At 39.3% G+C, this 22075-nt stretch overlaps 2 protein-coding genes across 4 annotated transcripts; both read left to right on the forward strand.

Moving 5' to 3' along the window:
• The first annotated feature begins 900 nt into the window (after positions 1–900).
• Positions 901–4605, forward strand: bet1l (Bet1 golgi vesicular membrane trafficking protein-like). Its single transcript, XM_082540594.1, has 4 exons — positions 901–1008; positions 1675–1760; positions 3351–3407; positions 3810–4605. Exons 1-4 carry the CDS (start codon positions 990–992, stop codon positions 3975–3977), a joined length of 330 nt encoding a protein of 109 aa, XP_082396720.1. The 5' UTR covers positions 901–989; the 3' UTR covers positions 3978–4605.
• Positions 4170–21993, forward strand: deaf1 (DEAF1 transcription factor; the record flags this gene model as incomplete). 3 transcript variants are annotated; one of them, XM_082540590.1, is made up of 14 exons in its annotated part: positions 4170–4277; positions 5997–6201; positions 8678–8775; positions 9108–9234; positions 9365–9514; positions 13885–14024; positions 14544–14609; positions 14750–14794; positions 15866–15989; positions 16245–16376; positions 18285–18577; positions 18707–18805; positions 19587–19676; positions 20764–21993. In XM_082540590.1, the coding sequence occupies 14 exons, from the start codon at positions 4170–4172 to the stop codon at positions 20863–20865; spliced, it is 1779 nt and encodes a 592-aa protein (XP_082396716.1). In that variant the 3' UTR covers positions 20866–21993. The 3 variants fall into 3 exon arrangements, with proteins under 3 accessions (XP_082396716.1, XP_082396717.1, XP_082396718.1); XM_082540591.1 differs by having other exon boundaries at positions 19590–19676; XM_082540592.1 differs by having other exon boundaries at positions 4197–4277; positions 5927–6201.
• Positions 21994–22075: the final 82 nt, after the last annotated feature.

Consider the following 22075-nt stretch of genomic DNA (forward strand, 5'->3'; position numbering starts at 1 on the left):
CAGACACTTCTGCAGATTTTAAACAGCCACATGAGGAGGGCCCTGCTTATATTATCGGAGCTACTGAGACCCTATCGTTGCAGATCACCTGATCAAAGTCTGCTAAATGTCCCACGCTTTTACTTTAAAATCAGAATCAGAGACGATCACGTTTTTGAGGCAATAGTGCCCAAACTTTGTAATAACCTTCAGCATAATGGTCACATTTTACCTGATCAGCTGAATCCGTAATTTGTTTTAAACAACTGCCGAAAACATTTTTTATATATATTTTAGTGTTCTCATAATGATTTCCCCATCCGACAGTCTCGGTCGTTGTGTCCTTGGGCAAGACACTTCACCCGTTGTCTACTGGTGGTGGTCAGAGGGCCCGGTGGCCCCGGTGGCAACAGTGTCCGGCAGCCTCTCCTCTGTCAGTGCGCCCCAGGACAGCTGTGGCTACAATGTAGCTTGCCATCACCAGTGTGTGAATGGGTGGATGACTGAATGTAGTGTAAAGCGCTTTGGGGTCCTTAGGGACTAAGTAAAGCACTATACAAATACAGGCCATTTACCATTATTCGACCTTAGTTTGCATCTATTTGTGTGTAAGTTAAGTATGTATGTTAGAATGGACGTCTGACCGGATGGCTATTAATGAGTCTGTATGATAGGACTGTATTCTTTAAAAAGTGATACACAAATAAAGGTATTATTGTTGATGTTATTGTTGTTGTTTGTTTTTCCACTCTTCATTTATTCCCCTTTTTGTGTGGTATATGCTTAAAGTCTTTGTTAAGGCATCAGTACTCAGCTAGTGTAATGCATAAACACAAAGAAGGCGAGAACTATTTTGGAGTCTTCTGTCGTCATTGAAGCGGTAATACTAACGACACCTTAACGTTGTCGAAAAAAAAACAAAAAACCTTAACGTAGTCGACGAAGAAGAAAGGCAGTCACGTGTCCGCCACGTGAACAGCTGATTGTGACGTCATTCAGCAACAAGCAACATGGCGGAGTGGAACAGAGGTAAATGTTTTGACACGTATTCACTTCCAAATATTCAGTTGTGTGTTATTTGTGTCAGCTTAGAGATGATGTTACAGCTGGGTGGTACATTTAAAAATGTTATTTTTAAGTATCATTTGCTCGTATAACACCCAAATCTCAAGAGCTAAGCTAACTAGCTCTGACATACTTAAATATTAGCAAAAAGCAAGGCTACCTTGTAAGTTTCATATCAATTGCTATCGCCCTCTAAAGAAGCATCTGCCTCTCTGAAGGGTGATAAAAAGTGATATTATTATTATTATTAGTAGTAGTAGTAGTATCTTATTAGTTTCCCAAATATGGGATAAGTAATACTCCTCGGCAGTGTTGTAAGTTTACTTCACGTCGTTATTCCGTGCTTAGCTTAAAGGGTTGGATTTATAAAGAACATCCCTTCAGCAGAGACTCTGCTCCACACTCAGATCATGCTGATATCAAAATCATTGATGAAAACGTGTTGTTTCCTGTTGATTTAAACCGAAAATTAGAAACATTACCTATTCTTTAAGAAGTTATGTGTTCAGAACTATGTGCTTGGCAAAATCTTATGAGGTCTATCTGCGGTTTTCAACAGAAACATAACAATTCAAGGAACATTCAGATCTTGTGTGTCATATCTAATCCACGGTGTTTGTGCTTGTCCAGGCCATGGCTCTGTGGATGATGTGCTCGATGCTGAAAACAAACGGCTGGCAGAGAACCTGGCCAACAAAGTGTCCAGACTGAAATCTGTGGGTAACAACCAACAACCGTCCCCTTCAGCGACCAGTCTGATTAATAAATCAGCTGGTCTGTAGTTACTAGGTTACTGCTGTCAAATGTACTTAGTTTTAATTATAAGTAAAGCTGTCAGTTCCCAGAATCAGAATTATTAATTATGCCAAACACAGCCAGTTTTGTTATTTAATGTACTGATACATGGCTTATTGCTTGTAAGAATTTCAGGTGTAGAATAGAATAGAATAATCCTTTAATTGTCCCACAAGGGGAAATTTGGTTGTATCAGCAGCAAAAAACATACATATACAAAAAGAACAGGACACCGAACAGAAAACACAATATTTACATATTTACATCATGGACAATAGTTACCAGAGCAGAGTACAGTACAGTTGTTAAAATTAGCATACAGATAGTGTGCAAACAGAGCAGGATACTGAAAGATGTTTAAATAGTTAAGAATATTTAGAATAATTAGAAAAGTGCAGATTGTGTATTGTACCTGTGCATTAAAAAGTAGATATGTAACTTACAGTAAGTTAGTGTATATATTAGCTGAGAAAAAGTGATGTGCCGTTATAACAGTAGAAGTTGTTGCAGCAAATGCATTACACAGCAAATGTGTAACCAAATGCATCACTGGTGTAATGGTTGTCTTTTATTAATAAATGTACAGCATTGTGAAAATTTGAAAATTGTACAACCAGTGCCTCCAGTGTAAGATGGGACACCATCAGGCACTTCTACATAGTTACATGATATTAAGATTTTCTCACACCAAGCTTCAGGCTCTTCCTGGTTCAGAACAATCCTCTGGGCATTTACTGTACACTAATGAAAACAACTTGTTTACATAGAGTCAAGACAATTAGTCTGCCTACTATACTGACAAGACATCTATAAAGATTACTGTTATTTTTTAGACTGATTCAAAATTTCTGTTATGCTTAAATAAATGACTCATAATTGGTTTAAATCTTGTAGAAATTGTCCCCGATTCAAACCTCTTTGGGGATCCAGAAAATATTTTATGCATGTTCACAGACTTTGACAAATGAGTCGTGTCTGTTTTTAGCAAAGAGTTGTGTTTTAAATCCCTACAACGTCCTGTTTAGTTGGACATCTTCCAATCTGCGCTAAGCTGGTTAGGTACTCAGTGACAGAGCAACAGCCTAAAAGGATAAAGGGTAACCAAGAAGATGTTTGCTTTCCTGTTCTACATTTTCCTCTGCTGTGCCATTCGCTTTTCAGAATCTGCTCTCATGTTCTTTCTTCTGCCTGTAGTCTAACCCTGAGATGATTTAAAACTTCACTTGTTACAAGTGATTGCTTATTAGTACATTTTTGCATGAGATTTCACATTTTAGGACATGATAAAAATAATCTAAAATAAAAAGTAATAGTCCTTACAGGTTTCAAAATGGTTTAAATTCAACCTCAGGTGAGCAAGAACATATGTCATAGGAATTAAGAGAGTAAGTAGCACCCGGGTGAAAGTGAAAGTGGCCTCCATAAAAGTAAACGTTTTGACAGTTTGCTGGTCTGCCACAGTCAGACTTCTACAAATAACTTGATCATCTTCTTGTCTCTGTATCTCGCAGTTGGCTTACGACATCGACAGAGAAGTGGACGATCAGAATGAGTACCTGGATGGCATGGTGAGCGTTTCCTGCCTTAAACACAAATATAGTTAAGCTTTTAGTAAAAAAGAACTGACATTTTAATTTCTCCCATTTGTCTATAATGAGAATATTGTTTTAAATATTCACTGAGTTTCACCCTGTTGTATTTTCACGATGGCTCCTCTGAACTGTTTAGTGAATTGTTCAATCTACAGGTTTCACTGGGACCTAACATTCAGGAAACATTTTTATAAAGTCCTAGTATAAAAAATTAGCACTGTGTTGAATGTCAGAATCTGTGTGGATTGATTCATTTGGTAAACAGAGTGCACATTATATAAGTACAAATCAATACTATCTCAAATATAGGCTGTTTTATTTTTTCTCTTAGGTCAATTTATTGTGAATTATTAAAGAATTATCTCCTCTTTCTTTTAGGACTCAAACTTCATGAGTGCGACAGGCCTGCTCACTGGCAGTGTGAAACGTTTCTCCACCATGGTCCGATCAGGACGAGACAACCGCCGTATCCTGTGTTACGTCTCCATGGGGATGGTCCTGGTCTTCCTTGTTCTTTACTACCTGGTGTCCAGGATCCACCAATAACTGGGAAAACAAGATCAGCCAGGCTCTGATATGGAGCTGAGACTTTAGACTGTAATGTCAAAACTGATTTAAATAAAGACTTTTTTTATTTTGCACCAAAGAAAGAAAGCACGACGTAGGCAAAATTGGATTGACCAGTTGGAGGTGTCAGTCAGCCCACCGGAGGAAACTGTAGTGGACGTGGTCACATCAATGAGACGCCTGAACTTTGGGATCTTTGAGTTGGCTATGAGTACGTCCCATCCTGCAGCAGCAAGTCCTGATTTGGTTGGAAGACAACAGAGCCCGGACGCTCGGGAGGTGGGAATGTCATTCACCATATCCGAGTTTAATTGATTGATGAACCTGTCAATCAGGAGAAAATTTCCAAAAAATCAGTTTGAGTTTTCACACCTAGAGCTTGTTTATCTTCCTCCGAGTCCATCTTGTTTCAGTTCTTGTCACATACAAAAACATCTAACAGCCAAAATGCATCACAAACATACAACACTGTAAGTATTAGGCACATATTTGTCATGCAGGAGGGAGAAAATACAGAAAATATAGAAATGGTGGTGCTGTGTTTAGTCCAAACACCAGTAAGCCACCACATTAAAATTACATGCATAATACATTAACATAAGACTTGTGTTCAGTGTCCTGTGATTTGTGGTCTATATTTATGCTATATTACCACATTCACCTGCATAAATGAGTCACAACAAGAGGGAAACTGAATCAAGAGTCCGACTGTACTAAAGTCAACAACTGGGAAATAATCTGCGATTTTAGTCAGTGTAATGCTCTGCAATGTTGACATTTCTCTCTATCTATGTTTAGTGTTTCCTACTGTCTCACAATGAAGTGCAAGGAAGGAAATGACTGACGAGGCAGAGGTCAAAAAGTTTTATATGTGGAAAATATAGCAATTTTTAATTTGTCCAAAATTAATTGTGTTTGTTACTGCTAGGGCAAACATATGAAGGTCAAACATGCATATATTCATTATTTTGGGGCACTAAAACTAATCAGTCCACCCCACTAGTACAAAAAGTGGTACCATCTGCTTTTGGCTGGTCTTGGTCTTGTCACTGCATTTTGAAAGATAGCTCTTAAGACTTTTGACATGTTCATATGTTATTAGCCATCCTTTCAGTATGTTTGTAATCCAGACTGTTTTTATAATTATAAGAAATGTTGGGACCTATCCTATCCTGTTGATGGGTTACAAGAATATTCATATCATTTTCTTTGCTTCTTTTTTCTTCCACTTTCAGTCACTGAAACAGATATTTGTAATTCTTGAAGAGTTGAAAGTTATATTATTTTCTTATAGTTGAGCATGGGTGAAAGAAATCATTAATACAGATCTAATAAATTATTTAAATTGTAGAAAATGTTGAGGATAATTTATTTAAGTTCTGGTAGTTATGGGCACTGCTACAGATTAATAATACTATTTTAATTAAATACGCATATTTTCAGAACCATAGTGTGTAAAAAAAAAAAAATTGATGATCAAATGAAAAGAAATAAAACATTCATTAGACAACTTCACAATATTTTAAGTAGTTTTTTTGTTACCATAAAATAGTCAGCAGCACACAAACACAGCAGGTAAACACTACGAACAACAGTACACCAAATACAATTACATCAAGAACAAAAAATGTACATTTTTAAAAGAATTTCTGAGCAAAACAAGAAAATGAACACATCTAATATAAACATTTGTATGGGGTGCCTGTAGTGCTGTGTTGCTGTGTCCTTTCGGGTTGGTTCGTGTTCTTTCGGCAATTTCCGGTGTTATCTCCTTCTTCAGACTTGATGAAAATACAAAGAACGGGAAGCCCTCCTCTCTCCGTATTAGCTGAGTCGAGTCCTTTGTGGTTACCTGAATTTTTTGAGAACATTTTAAAGATTACCCGTAAACAGTTCCGTTTGCGGAGATTTCTGTCTGCTCCGTACAGGGCTCGGGTGAGGTCGAACCCACTCTGCCCGACGTCCTTTCTCGGTGACTTTCGGCTCTTGTCGTTCGAGGGAGGAATGGACGAAGCGGACTCGGCAACGAAAGCGCTCGGGCTGGATGAACCGCCCATCGGCGAGCCGCCGGTGGAGGGAGTGGGCTCGGATACCGAGTCGGAGGCCGAAGTTACCACGATGGCTGTGATGGCGGAACCGGGAAACATCGGCTTAGGAGCCGAGTCCCTACCGAACCCAGACGAGGCCGAGGCTGCCTTTGCAGGTAACACGGGCTACAGTTAGCAGCAGGCCGCTGCTGTGCGAGGTGGCGCTAAAACACAAACTGAGATAATAACGTTAGCACCAGCTGCCTCTTAACCAAACACTGTTTATGTACGGGCACTGCTTTAAACGGGGAGAACATTGTTATCTGCCGAATACATTATTTATTATTCAGAAAAGTTAATGATTCATAAGAGAGACGCTTGAAGATGTGTTTAAAAAAAAAAAAAAAACTCGGGTGGCCCAGGTGGCAAACACCGAGGAAACCACAAACATGGGATAGGGGCCAATGCAAAACCAATAATAAATGCAGTGGGGAAGACAGGTATAGAAAATACTGATTTTCAATCTCACGTACATCCTTTTGCCCTCATACAAATGTTGTTATTGTTGAAACTAACCCTGCTAATGAGATTAAACGTCTTTGTGTTGTGGAAAGATTGCATTGCAAAGTGCTAAACTAAGTGGTAGCATCAAAACATGCTTGATCTAATAAAGTTTCTTTATTTAGAATTATATACATTATATACTGAGTCTGCACAAGGGAGACTCAGCCAATGTAGCAGCAATGCAAACTCAAAATACAAAATTTATACACATATATTTATACAAATGCTAAAGACAAAAAAACAAACAAATAAAACGTAGTATCTCAATCACATTTCACATTTTAAATTCCATTTAAATTCAGCAGTAGATACTGTAAAAGCATATTTAGTGTTTAGTATGAAAATACTGTGTTACCCTGATCTGGTGAAACCCACGGAACGTTAAAAAGTAAAAATGTGAAAGCTTCAGATGGATACTACAATAAAATACTTGATTTTCAGCCAAGTGTACATGAGCAAACATGTAACATGATCTTTTCACCATGTTATCAATGATTAAAAGTAAAGAGTTGTCCTTTTACCTTCTACTTCTTTAATAGTTCCAGTTAGCTACAGGATTGTGCAAAATCTTGAGCCAACCCTTCTTTATATTTTGTTTGGGAAATGGGTGCAGTAGTTTATTGAAACGTACAAACAAACATGGAAATACTGTGTACATAAGGCAAAACTAAAGTCTTTATAATTCTGATGATTTTAAAAGTCAATATTTGGTATGAATATCTTTAAGGAAGCTTTCTTTTAACTTCTTTAAATAGTCTTCAGGAATAGTTATTCAAAATCTCTTCTTTAGATGCAGTCTTTTGTTCCCTGTCATGATGAGAGATTTGGGAGATTAACAGTACTCTAGTCCAGTGGAATTGGTGAGGGTGTATGGGTCAGGCAGCTCATTATGGTAAATGGTAAATGGCCTGTATTTGTATAGCGCTTTACTAGTCCCTAAGGACCCCAAAGCGCTTTACACATCCAGTCATCCACCCATTCACACACACATTCACACACTGGTGATGGCAAGCTACATTGTAGCCACAGCTGTCCTGGGGCGCACTGACAGAGGCGAGGCTGCCGGACACTGGCGCCACCGGGCCCTATGACCACCACCAGTAGGCAGCGGGTGAAGTGTCTTGTCCAAGGACACAACGACTGAGACTGTCCGAGCCGGGGCTCGAACCGGCAATTTTCCGATTACGGACACACCGTTGTGTGCGATGCCACATTCCATCCGAAAATTGTAACATATCAGTAACATATACCACAGACATGACTCATCATGTATTTGTCCCAAGTATAATATTTCCCCTCATCCATCTGTTCATTTCCTTCTGCTTAAACTTTATTATTTAAAGCCTGAGAGTAATGTTATGGTGTGGAGTGTGAAAAGTGAGGACCTGGAGGCAGGATTCAAAAACAAAACAAGCTATTTACTGGGCTAGAATGAGTAAATCAAAACAGAGTTCTCAGAATGGAATCCAAATGGCAAGAAAATATAGGGATTGAGGCAGGCAGGAAAACAGTACAACGTGAATACAGTCAGACTAAAACTATGTATATACACAAGGTAATGGGGGGATTAGAGACAGCTAAGCTAACACAGGTGTAGACAATCACATAATGGGTCAGAGGAGGAAGTAGAGCCGAACACAATGCGCAAGAGACTATCAAAATAAAACAGAAAAAGTTGAACATGGGAACACTGGGCACAGAGACGGAAGCTAAACCAGACCACAGGGAACATGGGGAGGGGGGTGAATGAAAAAAGAGAAATAGAGTACTAGCAAACTGTAGTAATGAACAGAAACTAGATAGCAAAACTAACACAACAAAATGCTAAATTACTGTGAAGAAAAAGTTCAAGCAGCAAAAGAAAAACAAGAAGCAAACGGAGCAACAAAGACTAAAAAACAAAACAAGACATCCAGTACCATGACTGATATAGATGAAAATCATTCATTCTCATAAGCACATAATATCTTCTGATTCTGGTAATACCAGTGTTTATTGTTTTCTATGTTACCTGCTTTTTTTTATTCATACTGTATTCCTGCTAATCTGGAGGTTTATGTGTCGATGAAATTTCTTGTTGTTGATCAGATGTGACGGCAGTTACAGTGGGTGGCGTTCATGCGACAGAGGACAATGTTTTCACCACAACAGTCGCCACATCTGGGAGTCTCCCTGAACACGTGCTGGTAGATTAACACACACTTGACTAGATCCATTCCCCTTCTATTTTTGCCATTTATCACATTTTGATGATGATAAACAGTATCTTATGACATTATTTACAGAAAATTGAGGTGACGTTGAATAAAAACCAATTAATGTTAAATGTCCTCAGCACAGAACTGATTCATTTGTGCACGTTAGCACTGTAGCGTTAATTATTAGAACCTAATTCACAAAATCACATGGGCTTCCCTGCTGACTACTCGAGTAGTTTTTTAAAACATCAACATATTCTCATACCTCTTATGCTGCTCCATGATTATGAGTGTATGTACTCCTTCCACATCTGTCACAGAGCGGCAGGACCACTCTCCAGCTGGGTGAAGGTCTCAGTACCCAGAAGGCTACTCTGATTGTGGTTCACACTGACGGCAGCATCGTGGAAGCAGCTGGCCTCAAGTCCGCTGCCACCATCACATCAGGTACACCCCTGTGTGTGTGTGTGTGTGTGTGTGTGTGTGTGTGTGTGTGTGTGTGTGGTGTCTACAGGTGTCTGGTAATCTGAAATGTCTGATCTGTGCATTTTTTTATGTTCTCCTGTGCTTCTCCCAGGTCCACAGACTCCACCCACTCCTCTGACTCCACCCCAGGACAAAGACTCCTGCTCCAAGTATAACTGGGATCCCTCAGTTTACAACAATGAGCTGCCAGTACGCTGCAGGAATACCAGCGGACTTCTGTACAAAAACAGACTGGGATCAGGTGATTATCACACCTATGCATGCTATATCACATGGTCAAGCTGATCTTGTTATTCAGGTTACTGTGGAGATGTAAAACTCCTGATTAACTGGTTGTAGTAGGTTAGAACTGTGATCAAACATTTGCAAAAACTGGCAACGAGTCTTTCACATCCCTGTGGTGGAATTTTACCCATCTTATTTTAGTATAATTATTTTAATTCAGCCACATTATAGCGTTGTTGAGTGTGAAGGGCCAATTTAAGGACATGCCAAACAATCTCAGTCAAATTTAAGACCAGACTTTGAGTAGGCCACTCTGCTTTTGTCTCATGAGCAGTTCAGAGGTGGACTTGCTGGTAGAGCAGGGCGATATGACCAAAAATATTTATCACAATATACATTTGAAAATTTGTGATAACGATATAACTGACGATATAATCGACACTAGACAAAATACTTTACAACTCCACAACTTTATTAGTGCAAAAAAAAATCAACATATTTTCACTTAAACAAGCAGCCGTTTTTTTTATGTGCATTAAAGTTATATAAAATTTAACATTGCAAATGCAAATTCCTTGCTGACAGTTTAACCAAAAGGCATTTCCAGTGGAAATTGGCCAACATATCCTCAGCATAACCATGTATAATATCCACAAAACTTAAAAAGAGGTTATACACACACAATACGGTAATATTATGTTGAAGCACAGTACGTATCACTCCGCCAGGCTCCTGCCTACGATAGCCCTAATGCTCCGACAATCCATCAAGCGGTGCGGCTTCGTAGCTTAGCAAAGTCGTACTAAAACATTCAACAGATGTTCGAGCGCCGTGTACTAGTGATGTGCGATATCACTGATTTCCTTTCCGATCCGATACCAAGTAAAATTCAGGGTGGTATCGGTGATACTGATCCGATACCGATACTCTGTACAAAAACTTAATGTTTCATTGTATTGCATAATGCAATATATAATTGTATTATGTAATTGTAATAATAACATAACCATATTGCTTCATAATGATTAGAGGACAACTTGTTTTTATTGCTTAATAATGCAGAATAATCATATAGAAATAAAAAAACAACAACCCTGAAGTTGTGAGCTATTTGAGCATGTTGCCTGCCTGCAGCACTATGAACTCCGCGAGAGACGTCTGTCTCCCCCTAGCAGCACCTGCCCCTCTCCTCTTCAGTTCGCCTCAACATAAGCTGATCATATTCTGTGATATGATTTACTCTGAGGTGTTTGACAAGGTCAGTGGTGTTGCTACAACACCTCACTGTCTTGCCACATATATCACAAACCGCGTCTTGGCTGTTTGTGGAGGTAAAATACATCCACACATGACTCTGTTTGCGCTCAGCCATTGTTGTGAGTGTGCACCCTAGGGGCTGCGACACATTTATACAGCCGTATTTCGCACATGACTATGAAAGGCGTAAGAGGAAGTAGTTCCTTCCAAATTAGACAATCCGAATGATATAGTTTCTTTCTACTGCGTTCATTTTAATGGAAAACTACAAATTTACCCCACAGTACTAAAATATCGATATTATAATATGAGAATCGATTCTAGAACATAAATTGCTGGTATCGGAAGAATCGATATTTCAGTATCGATCCGCACATCACTACCGTGTACCACATAAAATCGTTTCGAGGTCAGTAAACACAACCAGAATTCAAAAATAAGGCGCACGGGATTATAAGGGGCACTGTCGATTGTCAGAAAAATCAAAGGATTGATTTTAAGTGTGCCGTATTTTTAAAAAAACGCGGTAATAACGACGGCCCGCTAGCATGCTCTACCAAAAATAGTGCTATGTTGTGTATCTGATGGACGAAAGCTAAACCAGTTCCACACCACTGAAGTTGCAACATTTTTACAAACCAGTTCTGGTTCATCCGTTTCATTCAATGATCCACTTTCGCCCTTCTCATTCTCCGTCACCGCCATGCTTTTTCCGGCATGTGCGTATGAAAACAAAGGCACTGCGCATGCGGGTTTTACCCATATTCTATCGCGATATTTCATTTTCTTATCATTGCCCAACATTATACTGGTATTACCGTGAACAGTATAATATGGCCCAGCTCTACCTGCTGGTGTGTTTCAGATCATTATCCTACTGCATAACCCAAGTGCACTTGAGCTTCAGGGCATAAGCTAATGGCTGGACATTCTCCTTCAGGATTTTCAAGTAGAGAGGAGAATTCATGAGTCCATCAGTTATGCCAAATTGTTCCCATCCTTAAGCAGCAAACCTATGATCGCACCACCACCACGTTGCTTGACTGTTGCTATGACGTATTTTTATGAAATGCTGTGTTAGTTCTACAGCAGAACACAAACCAAAAGAAATTCAAAAAAATTCCAATTTTTAAAGGTCAGTTCACAGAATATTCTTCCACCATTGTTTTCCAGTTTCTTTCTTTTTCTTGAATTATCATCACTGACCATGATTGAGACATGTGAGGAAATTCATAAATGTTCTGACTTCTTCTTTCTTGTAGCCTATTTTTGTCAGACAGGTGCTACTTAAGTGACTTTTTTTTTAATTCAACTGGCCTGGTAATACTTGGGTGTGACTGGTGAAAGTTTACTCAGCTCTCCAAAAAAGTGGTTAACAAAAGTTAATTCATTATTTAACAAGAAAGGGCAATTACTTTTTCCACATAGGGCCATGTTGGTTGGTTTGGATATCCTCCCCTTAATAAATTAGATCATTATTGCAAACAGCATTTTATATTTACTGTTTTTATCTTTTCTAATATTAAAATTAGTTTCGATGACCTGAAACATGTGTGACACATGTTATTAAAAATAAGAAAAATAAGAAATTACCAATAATTTTCACAACACTCTATATTCCTTCAGCTATATTTGCTTTTTATAATTTGCTATATACAAGTGACAGTGTTCCTTTTGCCTGTTTGACCTCATGATGGCACTGTTGTCTCACTGCTAATACAGAGGCACAATAGACAAAATGATGTAGAAGCTTGCCTTTATTACCATATTGTTGTTATAGTAGCAAGACGGGTTAAAGTTCTGGTGCAGAACAATTTTTTATTCACTACCTGGGTCTGGATGCAGTTTCCCCCTCCAGGGGCAAGGGTACCTAGACCTGGGGTATAGACTACGTTTGGGGAGTGTGATTGTGTGTACAGTGTCTCTGTATGTCTGTCTCCACGTTGGGTGAGTGCTGAGTATTTGCATATGAGAGCATGAGGGTGGGAATGGATGTTTGTATCTGTGTGTGCCTGTTTGTTTGTGTCTATATGTCAGGTCGGGTATCAGACGCCACCTCTCTGGGGACATCTCAGGCCCTCCAAGGTATGGAGGCCTATCTCCCCCCAGCACTCCCCCTGCCAGTTGCAGACGCCCTCAGACATCGGTGCATTGGTGGGTCTTTGTGTCCGGGGATGGGCGTCCAGGTACGCACCGGCTCACTCCTTGGTGGCTGCTTATCGGGGCCTGGAGCCTGGGGCTCGCTCGGGCCACTTTCGGGGTGGGGTGCCCTAGGCCTCTCGGCCTGGGGCTCGGTCACTCTAGCACAGCTGGCTGCCGGCGGAGCTCACGGGCACGTCATTGCAACCCCCCCTGGCTTCTGCTCTGCGGCTGCTGAGTGACCCCTCATCTGGGGCTCTCCTCAGCACTTTCTGGGATAGTGGCGCAGTTGCCCCTCCGTTGGTCTTCCTTGGTCTCTTGTGCTCTAGGGGCCTCTGGATGTCTGGAGCCTGGATCTCCTCTATACCTGCTTCATGCCGTAGCAGATCATTACATGAAGGAACCTTTTAAATACAAGCGCGCTCATGCTCACAGGTGTACACACAGGTGCTCACAGACACAAACTACACCCTTTTTGGCTCCTACCTCAAAGAACACTGTGCGCTGTAAATCTTGACCTCCCTCCCCCCGGTCATGTCTGTCCCATCTGCAACAACTGAAAATAAAATAAAATAAATAAATAATAATAACAAAAGTCAATCAAATGGACCAATACGGCAAGGCAGGGATGGTCCACTTGGTAAAGTAATTCCGTTGGGCTTCTCTCTTTGCCTTCAGACAATAATTCTGATGGCAAAAGAACCAAACAGGACAGGTGGCCAAAAAAAAAAAGGACAATTTTTTTTTTTATGCTAGAGTTTTGATGGGAGGTTGGAACATGAAGTTGAGCTAGACGGGACGAGCAATAAATTTTTGTGCCATTAAGAGGGTGTAGCCCCCAACACTAAAATGTGTTGAGAAGTAGTTGGGATAAAATCAAAGGTACTTCTATCCAGAGTGAAATATTATAGTCAAGACTCTTTTATACTGTGTATATTTTGAGTTACTTGTTTTATTGCTGCCCACACTCACAGTGTTGTGTTTTGTCAGGGGGCAAAGGTCGCTGCATCAAACACAACCAGCAGTGGTACACTCCCACTGAGTTTGAAGGTCTCGCAGGGCGAGCAAGCAGCAAAGACTGGAAGAGGAGCATCAGATATGCTGGCAGACCTCTGCTCTGCCTCATACAGGTAATTAAATATACTGCTTCACTACTATCTCACTATCGTACTACTGCAGTGCTGCACTGTATTGTGTGATGCAAAGAAATTTGCATTTCCAATTTGTGAATTTGGATTTTCCTAAGCTAATCTTGAGCCACGAAACTAGCAAAGTATTCTAGAGTCAAATGTGAGACCATCTGTCTGATAGCTAAAAATCGACTGATTGGCTCATGCAGCTGGACAATGATCCTAAGAACACCAACAAATATGAAACAGAATAGCTGAAAAAGAAAAGTATCAAGATGTTGCAATGGCCTTTGACATTAAGAGAGATGTGCATAAATGAACCCCTGTAAACCTCAATGAACTGAAGCAACGTTGTAAAGAAGAGTGAGCCAGAATTTCTCAACAACAATGTGAGAGACTGATAAAGTCACACAGAAAACAATTACTGTTCTAAAACTTTTTTTCTAGTTAGTCCTTTGTTTATAAAAGGAGGTGGGCCAAGTCCATGCAAAACCTCATGCAGTAAACCTGTGTTTGCAGGAGCGTATCTTGAACCCCCATGCTGCCTCCTGTACCTGTGCAGCCTGCTGTGATGACCTGATAGCGGTGAGTGAAGTGGACAAGTCCTGATGAGCTTTTAAATCAGCCTGTTAATTAGAAATTATTTAAATTATCATAATCTGAGATGTTACACATAATATCTGAATAATATCTGTTTGTGTTCGTCTTATTTTTTGCATCATTAGTGTCCAAAGGAGGGAGACTCTCTGGGAGAAGAAAATATCAGCATGGTAAATGACTTTTTCTTTTTGTTTTTTTGTTTTTTGTAAATGTCCATCACTATAACTTCATTTCCAGATGCTTTATCTTGCGATCTATATGGAGATACATTATCATTAAACAAAATAATAATGATTCTCTCAGTCTGTGCTGTGATCACATCTCAGGGTGAATATTAGAGCAGTGTGCCTATTAATAAACAAGATGGCTTCTTTTTTAGGCCTTCTTCTAGTCCCCAGTTTAAACACAGAAGGGAGCTACTTCTTCTGCGACACAAGGGCTTCACATGTAATTTTTCTTGAGGCATCATTTAAGCTTTGAGGCTTCTTGATTAAGTCTCTACGAATCAAAAATATACAACAAAGCAAATTAAAGCAGTCTGGGCTTTCCTTACTGGCTCAACAAAACTCAAAACCTAAACATATATAACATGTGTCGCGCGATGGTTATTGGTTTTCTTTGTTAACTCGGGTTCCCTCCATGCTCACATAGATGGCAGCATGTGACACATTGCTCTAATCTTGTACCACAAAATCAAATGGATCAGTTGAGCACCAGCTACTCAAAGGAACAGCTGATACAGCTCTATGACATCAAATAAGGCTGCACCAGAATCTGGTGATTTGGTCATCGCAGGAGCACAAGTGCACTCTCTGTGCTGCTGTTACTTGTGAAATGACAGCTGCACATTAGAGCGCTAACATTTAGCCCTTTACAGTAATGTATGATAATAATAATAACTTCATTTTGAATTTTTGTTTTCTGTTCAGGTTAGTTTCACTAGACATCCCAGTAACAACAACATTTGCACCAAAACCTTCTTATGCAATTATTATTAGTTAATAATTTTAGTTACTGCACAATATTTTTTTTTTTATTTGTTTTTTTACATTGTTACTTAAATTAATAGAAATGTAACTAAATATAACTGTAAGTACTTAGTGATGACTATCTTAAAACAGACATGATTTTAAAACAGTAATGGTTTATCGGTATCAGCAGTCATTTTGTTATCTCTGCTTTCATTTGATTTCTTAGATGTTGCGTTGATTTTATCTCTGTTCCCTTTCTGCTTGACTCAGACCGGCCCCGTACGCCTCTTTGTCCCGTACAAGAGACGAAAGAAGGACACTGAGCCTGTGATCATTCCTGCCAAGAAGGAACTTCCTGCTACCAAGAACATTACGTTGACTCCGGGAACCACATGTAGGTCACATGTGCTCACAGCTCATGATTTGGTAACTTTGTGCACTTACAGCCAGGGATAGTTGTTTTGACCTAGAATTCATCTTCCTTCTCAAATCATTTCCTGTACTTAAATTTGTGTTCCTGAAAAATTTTATTAATTAAAAGTTTATTCTCAAGTTCTCAAAATCAGATCTGTAAAGTAAAAAATGTAAGCCCAACCTTTAAACTATTTGTTGTCCAAACATGAATCACACTTCTGTTTGTTTCTTACAGTCACAGTGTCCCCATCTGGGCAGTTCACTACTTCTGGGACCTTGACCTTTGACCGCACGCCAACAGGCGACGCTGCTGCTGCCATCATCTCAGAGGGCTCGGCACAGAGCGAGGTGTTTGCCAGCACCGCAGGTACCATCCCCTGAGTGACTGAGAATTCATTCAGTCGTACATTGTAGTGCATTTGTTTGAGTAGGCACTTAAACAATCACAATTCTCAGTGTGGGAATCAGCCCATTGGTCCTTGAAATTATTCACCTCCACAAACACAAAAATATATACATATCCTGCATGGAAAACCAAACCGTTTGGTTTTGAATTTAGTTGTTTTAATCAACATCCATGCAGGATATGTATATATTTTTGTTTTTGTGTTTGAACCCTATTATATGGAAAGTCATTTCACTCTAGATCGACAATATACACCTTCACAGTTTTACTTATTCAATATCAAGTCAGTCTGATTTTGGATTTCAAAAAAACCCCAAAAAACAAGAAGTTTCCTTTTGATAGCCTTCAGAATTCAGCCTGCTTTGACTGTTTTTCTGGAGACTGTCTTGATGGCAGTAAATGTCACCGTTGTGGCTCTTTTACTGAAGTAGTCTGTGTGTTAACTTAATAAAAAAGGACCTCAGCAAAACTCAAAAACATTGACATTTTAAAAGCTTATAATCAAAAAAGCTCAGATACTGTGGGAGGAGTCTGACTGCAAAATGTAGGAAAAGCAGCCAAAACATGCTCAGAATATGTGGAACCTCAAGACTAATGAAAAACCTCCAGGTGTCAGGCCTATGAAGTGTGCAAAGCTGCTATTAAAGAAGAATGTAGTTATTTTAATCAACATCCAAAATACAATTTGGTCTGTTTGCACTTAAAGCAAGGAGTACAGTGAATCACTCGAACACTTCCAATGTGTGGCCGTTTTAAACCATCACCAGCTGAGATACAGACAGGTCCAAGTCTAAAAATAACCAGACATCTATCACACACTGTGTTTTAACACATCCTTGAGAAACAAAAAAGGTGTGTGAGTGCTCTCACAGGTAAATGGTGGTGTGTTTTACACTATAACACTTTAGTAGACTCTTACTTTCTTACTACCCTGACAGAAAAAGGTACAAAAAATCTAATTAAATTTGATTCTGTGGACTTAAAATGATGACAAAGCTTACAAGCAGAAGCACTGAGGCCTGGGTTGCTTCGTTAACCTTGTGGTGAAGGACACAGAGGCAGTTCAGACAGCTCACATGTGTGACTACTTGTGGAGACTCATTGCCCAGTTCTGTAGACAATCCATAATCCATTGTCTGGGACTACAGCTGGTGACAATGGTCCTTTTTCTGCTCTGATTATTGTCTGCGAGCTGGTCAATCACTCTAACCAGAACCTGTTTGAGAGCTGGTTCAACCTAAGCTGAGCTCTCTGAGGCTGCAGAGCAGAAGACTACTGTTGTAAACTGCAGTTCAAGGTGCTGGAGTCTTGCCTGCTTTAGCACATTTATCGCTACGGGTAATTTCCAACTCATGTACCTTGTTGGGTTTTTACATTCACAAAGTGAGACATAAAAAACGCCTTAGATAAATGATTTCAAAGCGCATTTATTTTGAAACTGCTATCAAATTGGTTTCTGATCATTTTATTGCCGTGCTTGATTGGCCAGCCAATCCCCCTCACCTGAACCTCACCTGTTGGGTATTATCAAGAGGAAGATGAGAAACAGCCAACCCAGAAATGCAAATGAGAGATACCAAAGCAACCTAGGCTTCAAAAACACTTCAGCAGGCCCAAAAGCTGATCACCTCAATGCCACACCATGCTGAATCAGCAGTTAGTGGCAAAGACATTCAGCCAAATACTGAGTTTGTACATAAAGATACTTTTCAGACGTTGGACATTTCTTTATTGTAAATCCATTTTTTTAGTTGATCTTAGGAAATATTCTAATAATAGGATACACCAGATTTTCATGAAACTGTAACAGCAAATTTCAGACAGTGTAGCAGAAAAAGATCCACAGCTGTCTTTTCTTCTCTCGCTCAGTGCTAACGGCATTGCCAGCGTTAGCTGTTGCTCATCAGCCAGTTCAGGCCAAAGTCGCAGTGGCAGCTGCAGCGGCGTCTCCATCGGCAGGGCTTGTGGCTGGGCTTGATGTGGGGCCTATTGGGGGAGCAGAGCCAATAGTGAGCGAGGGGCAGAAGAACACTTGGATATACCTGGAGGAGATGGCCAACACACTGCTGAACAATGTCCAGCAGCTCAAGGCTCTGATCGAACAGGCCAAAAACTCTGCAGGGGACCCTGTAGGGGTCAGAAGTAATGGCGGCAGGAAGGAGGTGAGCACACACACACACATACACGAAAGGTGTGAGATTTAGATCAGCAGTAACAACAAATGGATTTGACTTTAATCTTTGTTTTGTGTGTGTGTGTGTGTGTGTGTGTGTGTGTGTGTGTGTGTTTAGTGTGGTCTTACCCAGCCGTTTCAGAACCAGATCTCATTTCAGCAGCCAGATGACTCTGAAGCTAAGAGGGGCACTGAAATCACTGAGATCATCATCAATGTATGACATGCTTACATACACACTCACTTGCTCCAAAATATTATTGAAATTCCTTACATTTCTTATTTAGCACAAGTCTTAAAGAAGTATTGTGACCTGAGACATCCACACTTTTAGTTCCAAGCACACTACATTTCACAATTAGGTGTTTGTTTGTTTTTTTTAATAGTCTCCCACGCGACTTTCCCCTCATTCATGAATAAGACCCTGAGATACTTTAATTTGTTGCTTCTATTCTGACATGGAATGGACTTCTCATGCCTGCAGCTGCCACCTTGTCATGTTGGAGGGTTTTGAGGGTCCTAGTAATCAAAGTCTTTAACCCATGGGGCTGAGCCCGAATGAGTCACATGGCCCAGTCATTCTGTGGGCCCATCATCTGCAGGAGGTGCCAAAAGGGTCAGGTGCAATGTAGTAATTATAGCAACTAGCTCCTGGGTCATGGAATGAATACATTTTTTAAGATTATTTACATCTTATTGTTAAAAAATTCTGATTTGCAAATTACCCCAAAAGTTTGAGGCACAAATACTGCATTGAACACCTCGTGTATCTAAAACTCCAGTGTAAATATAAAAAAAAAACACATGGAAGCAGAGAATTTTAGTCTTCTTTTCTTTTTTTAATCAAGCTTTTGGATTATACCATATACTGTAAAGAAGCATATAGATATAACGAGTTATCAAGACAAGAGTTCTCAGTGACAAAGTTCTTGATGAATCATCTGCAGAGCTGAATGCTGTAGCTATCATGTTCACAGGCTCCTGCTTTGTTTCTGCAGCAGATGTGCGTAAACTGTGGCCGGGTGGCGATGAGTGAGTGCACAGGCTGTCACAAAGTCAACTACTGCTCCACATTTTGCCAGAGGAAGGTAAGACTCAACTGTCTTTTTTCTGTCAGACACACAAAAAATAGACAGATTTCCCTGACATTTGTTATGAGTCTTTACTAATGTTTTTTCATGACAGTGCAGTTTAAAAAATAATTTATTGTTACAGCAGTCGTTGATTACTCTGTTACATTCAAATCAGCTGGTAGTTGGATTTGTTGGGTTTCAAACGTGTTTCCAACAGGGGTGTTGAAGAGTTGTGCAAAATCAAACTCATAACATGCCTGTAAAGTGTTTCTGCTGTTTCTTCTTACTGATATATTTGCAAATAGCTAATATTATAACTTACTGGTTTGGTTTTTAAAGCCTTAATATACGTGTGTTGGCTGCAGCCATGTTTTTTTTCCAGAGGTGACCATATTTGGAGGTAATCCTAAATTATCAGCTAAAGTTAACAAATATTGTCAGCAAGCTGCATTCATAAACTAATCCCCTCATAGGTACACTATAATTTTTATAAAGTAACAGACTATAGACTACACTACAATACAATACAATACAACTTTATTTATATAGCACATTGAAAAACCAACGGTATACCAAAGTTCTTCACAATAAAACAGCAGGTTAAAACATGAATAATATAAGACCATTAACAAAGTACTGAATATGCTTACAGGTCAATGGCACTAATTACACAAGAATAAAAATGAATATCAAATCAAAGTTGCTAAAAACACACAGGTTTTAAGTAGAAAAAGATATAAAGAAAGATAAAATTGGAATTAAGTATAAAATACAGGCGTTAACTAACCGGGAAAGAATGATTAAATAAGTGCGTTTTTAATCATGATTTAAATGATTGGATGGAGTCAGACTATGCTGCAATACTAGAACTTTACCCACTAAAACTGAAGCACAGACTTCTAGATGATCTGTACCACACAGGAAGCCATACTATTTGTCAGATCATTCAGTTAAAATGTTCATAAAGGCACTAACAATGTAAACACATGTTTGAGGCCTTGCAGGCAGTTTTTGACATTTTTCTTTTCATTTTTCATGCCAAAAGGTTGCTACTTGATTTTCAAAATCAGTCACTTCACACGTCCGTCTCTTTTGTCCACAGGACTGGAAGGACCATCAACACACCTGCACTCAGTCAGCAGGGGGCATGGCTGTCCAGCAGGAAGAGCCAATCACAGCCATTGACATGGACAAAGTGAAGTGAAGGTGTAGCAGTTTAGGAAAAAGCGTGTGCATCGTTTCAGTGAGGTTAACAGCTGCTGCAGACTGAATGACCTAAACTGGGAGAACACACCTGCTTGAAAATAGCAGTATTTAGAGAGTTTAGTGTGAAGGTTTTTTCTCAGGCTGACATGTAAAAAAAGGTCACTGATGGAGTGAGAGCTGAAGTTAGACTAGACTGACTTAGCATTTATGAAAAGTATTAAGGAGTCTTATTGCAGCAGTATCCAATGAAGTGGTGGTTCTAACTAATATTTTCATCATAAATTTATCTTGTCCCTAATTCTATCATATTTTAGCGACTTTATTACATTGTGTCATCAGTTGTCATATGGTCTATATCTTCCATCAGCCACTGTTACCTCTCCGCTGTTGCCATTTTACCTCGTTTACCTCATTATTCTCTAAAAACAGTCCTGATTAAAGAGGACATCTTCTTTTTTGTTATGTATGCATGAGCACAGTGGCCAGATTTTGGGTTCAGTGTATGTACAAGTAATCCCTGTGAGTCAAAAGTTCAGACTTCAAAGTGCTAATATGGTCATCTCAGGAAATCAGCTTTGGCTGCTGCAACCTGCTATTGAATCCTTCTGTTTGAAAGGGAGAGCCAATCAGAAGAAAGTTGGTCAATCTTTTGACGTCTACATTTTGATGATGAAACGCAAGACAATTATTTTTAGAGTTAAATAACAATGTGTTTTGGGGAAAATTTTTCAGTTTCAGTCCCCTCATGCCAAAACTTTGCAGAACATTTTTCAGCAGACAGAAATGACATATTTTGATATTAAAGAATCAAAGTTGGTTATCACTGATGAGGATTTAGAGAATTTAAAGTTGAGGATCTATCTTTAATTCAGGATGATGAAGTGACTTGAACATGAAACAAACAAAACTGCTGTCCTGAATGTTTTGATTTTTTTCTGGCAAAAACTATGTATGTAAATTATTATTTTCTTACATTTGTATATGTGTGTTATTCTGTTGCTACAGAGCCCTTGAAGTCCAGAAAGAATGTACAGGTATTATAAGCAATTGTAAATATAAAGGTAAAGATCGTTTTTCTTTGTGTTTCACTGATTAATAAAAAGAGTTCAGCAAACTACTAGTGTTATTTGTTTGGTTTTTTTTGGTTGTTATTTTATACATTAAGGCCATTTCTCTTCTTTTTGCACATTTAGCTTTTTTAATTTCCC

Source organism: Aulonocara stuartgranti, assembly GCF_965226115.1.
Source record: "Aulonocara stuartgranti genome assembly, chromosome: 7".
NCBI lineage: Eukaryota > Metazoa > Chordata > Actinopteri > Cichliformes > Cichlidae > Aulonocara > Aulonocara stuartgranti.

What these genes read in the sequence shown, in the direction of transcription:
- bet1l (XM_082540594.1), top strand. An exon ending in AAGTGTCCAGACTGAAATCT is followed by an intron (nt 1,761 to 3,350) that starts GTGGGTAACAAC and finishes TGTATCTCGCAG; the next exon opens with TTGGCTTACGACATCGACAG. An exon ending in ATGAGTACCTGGATGGCATG is followed by an intron (nt 3,408 to 3,809) that starts GTGAGCGTTTCC and finishes TCTTTCTTTTAG; the next exon opens with GACTCAAACTTCATGAGTGC.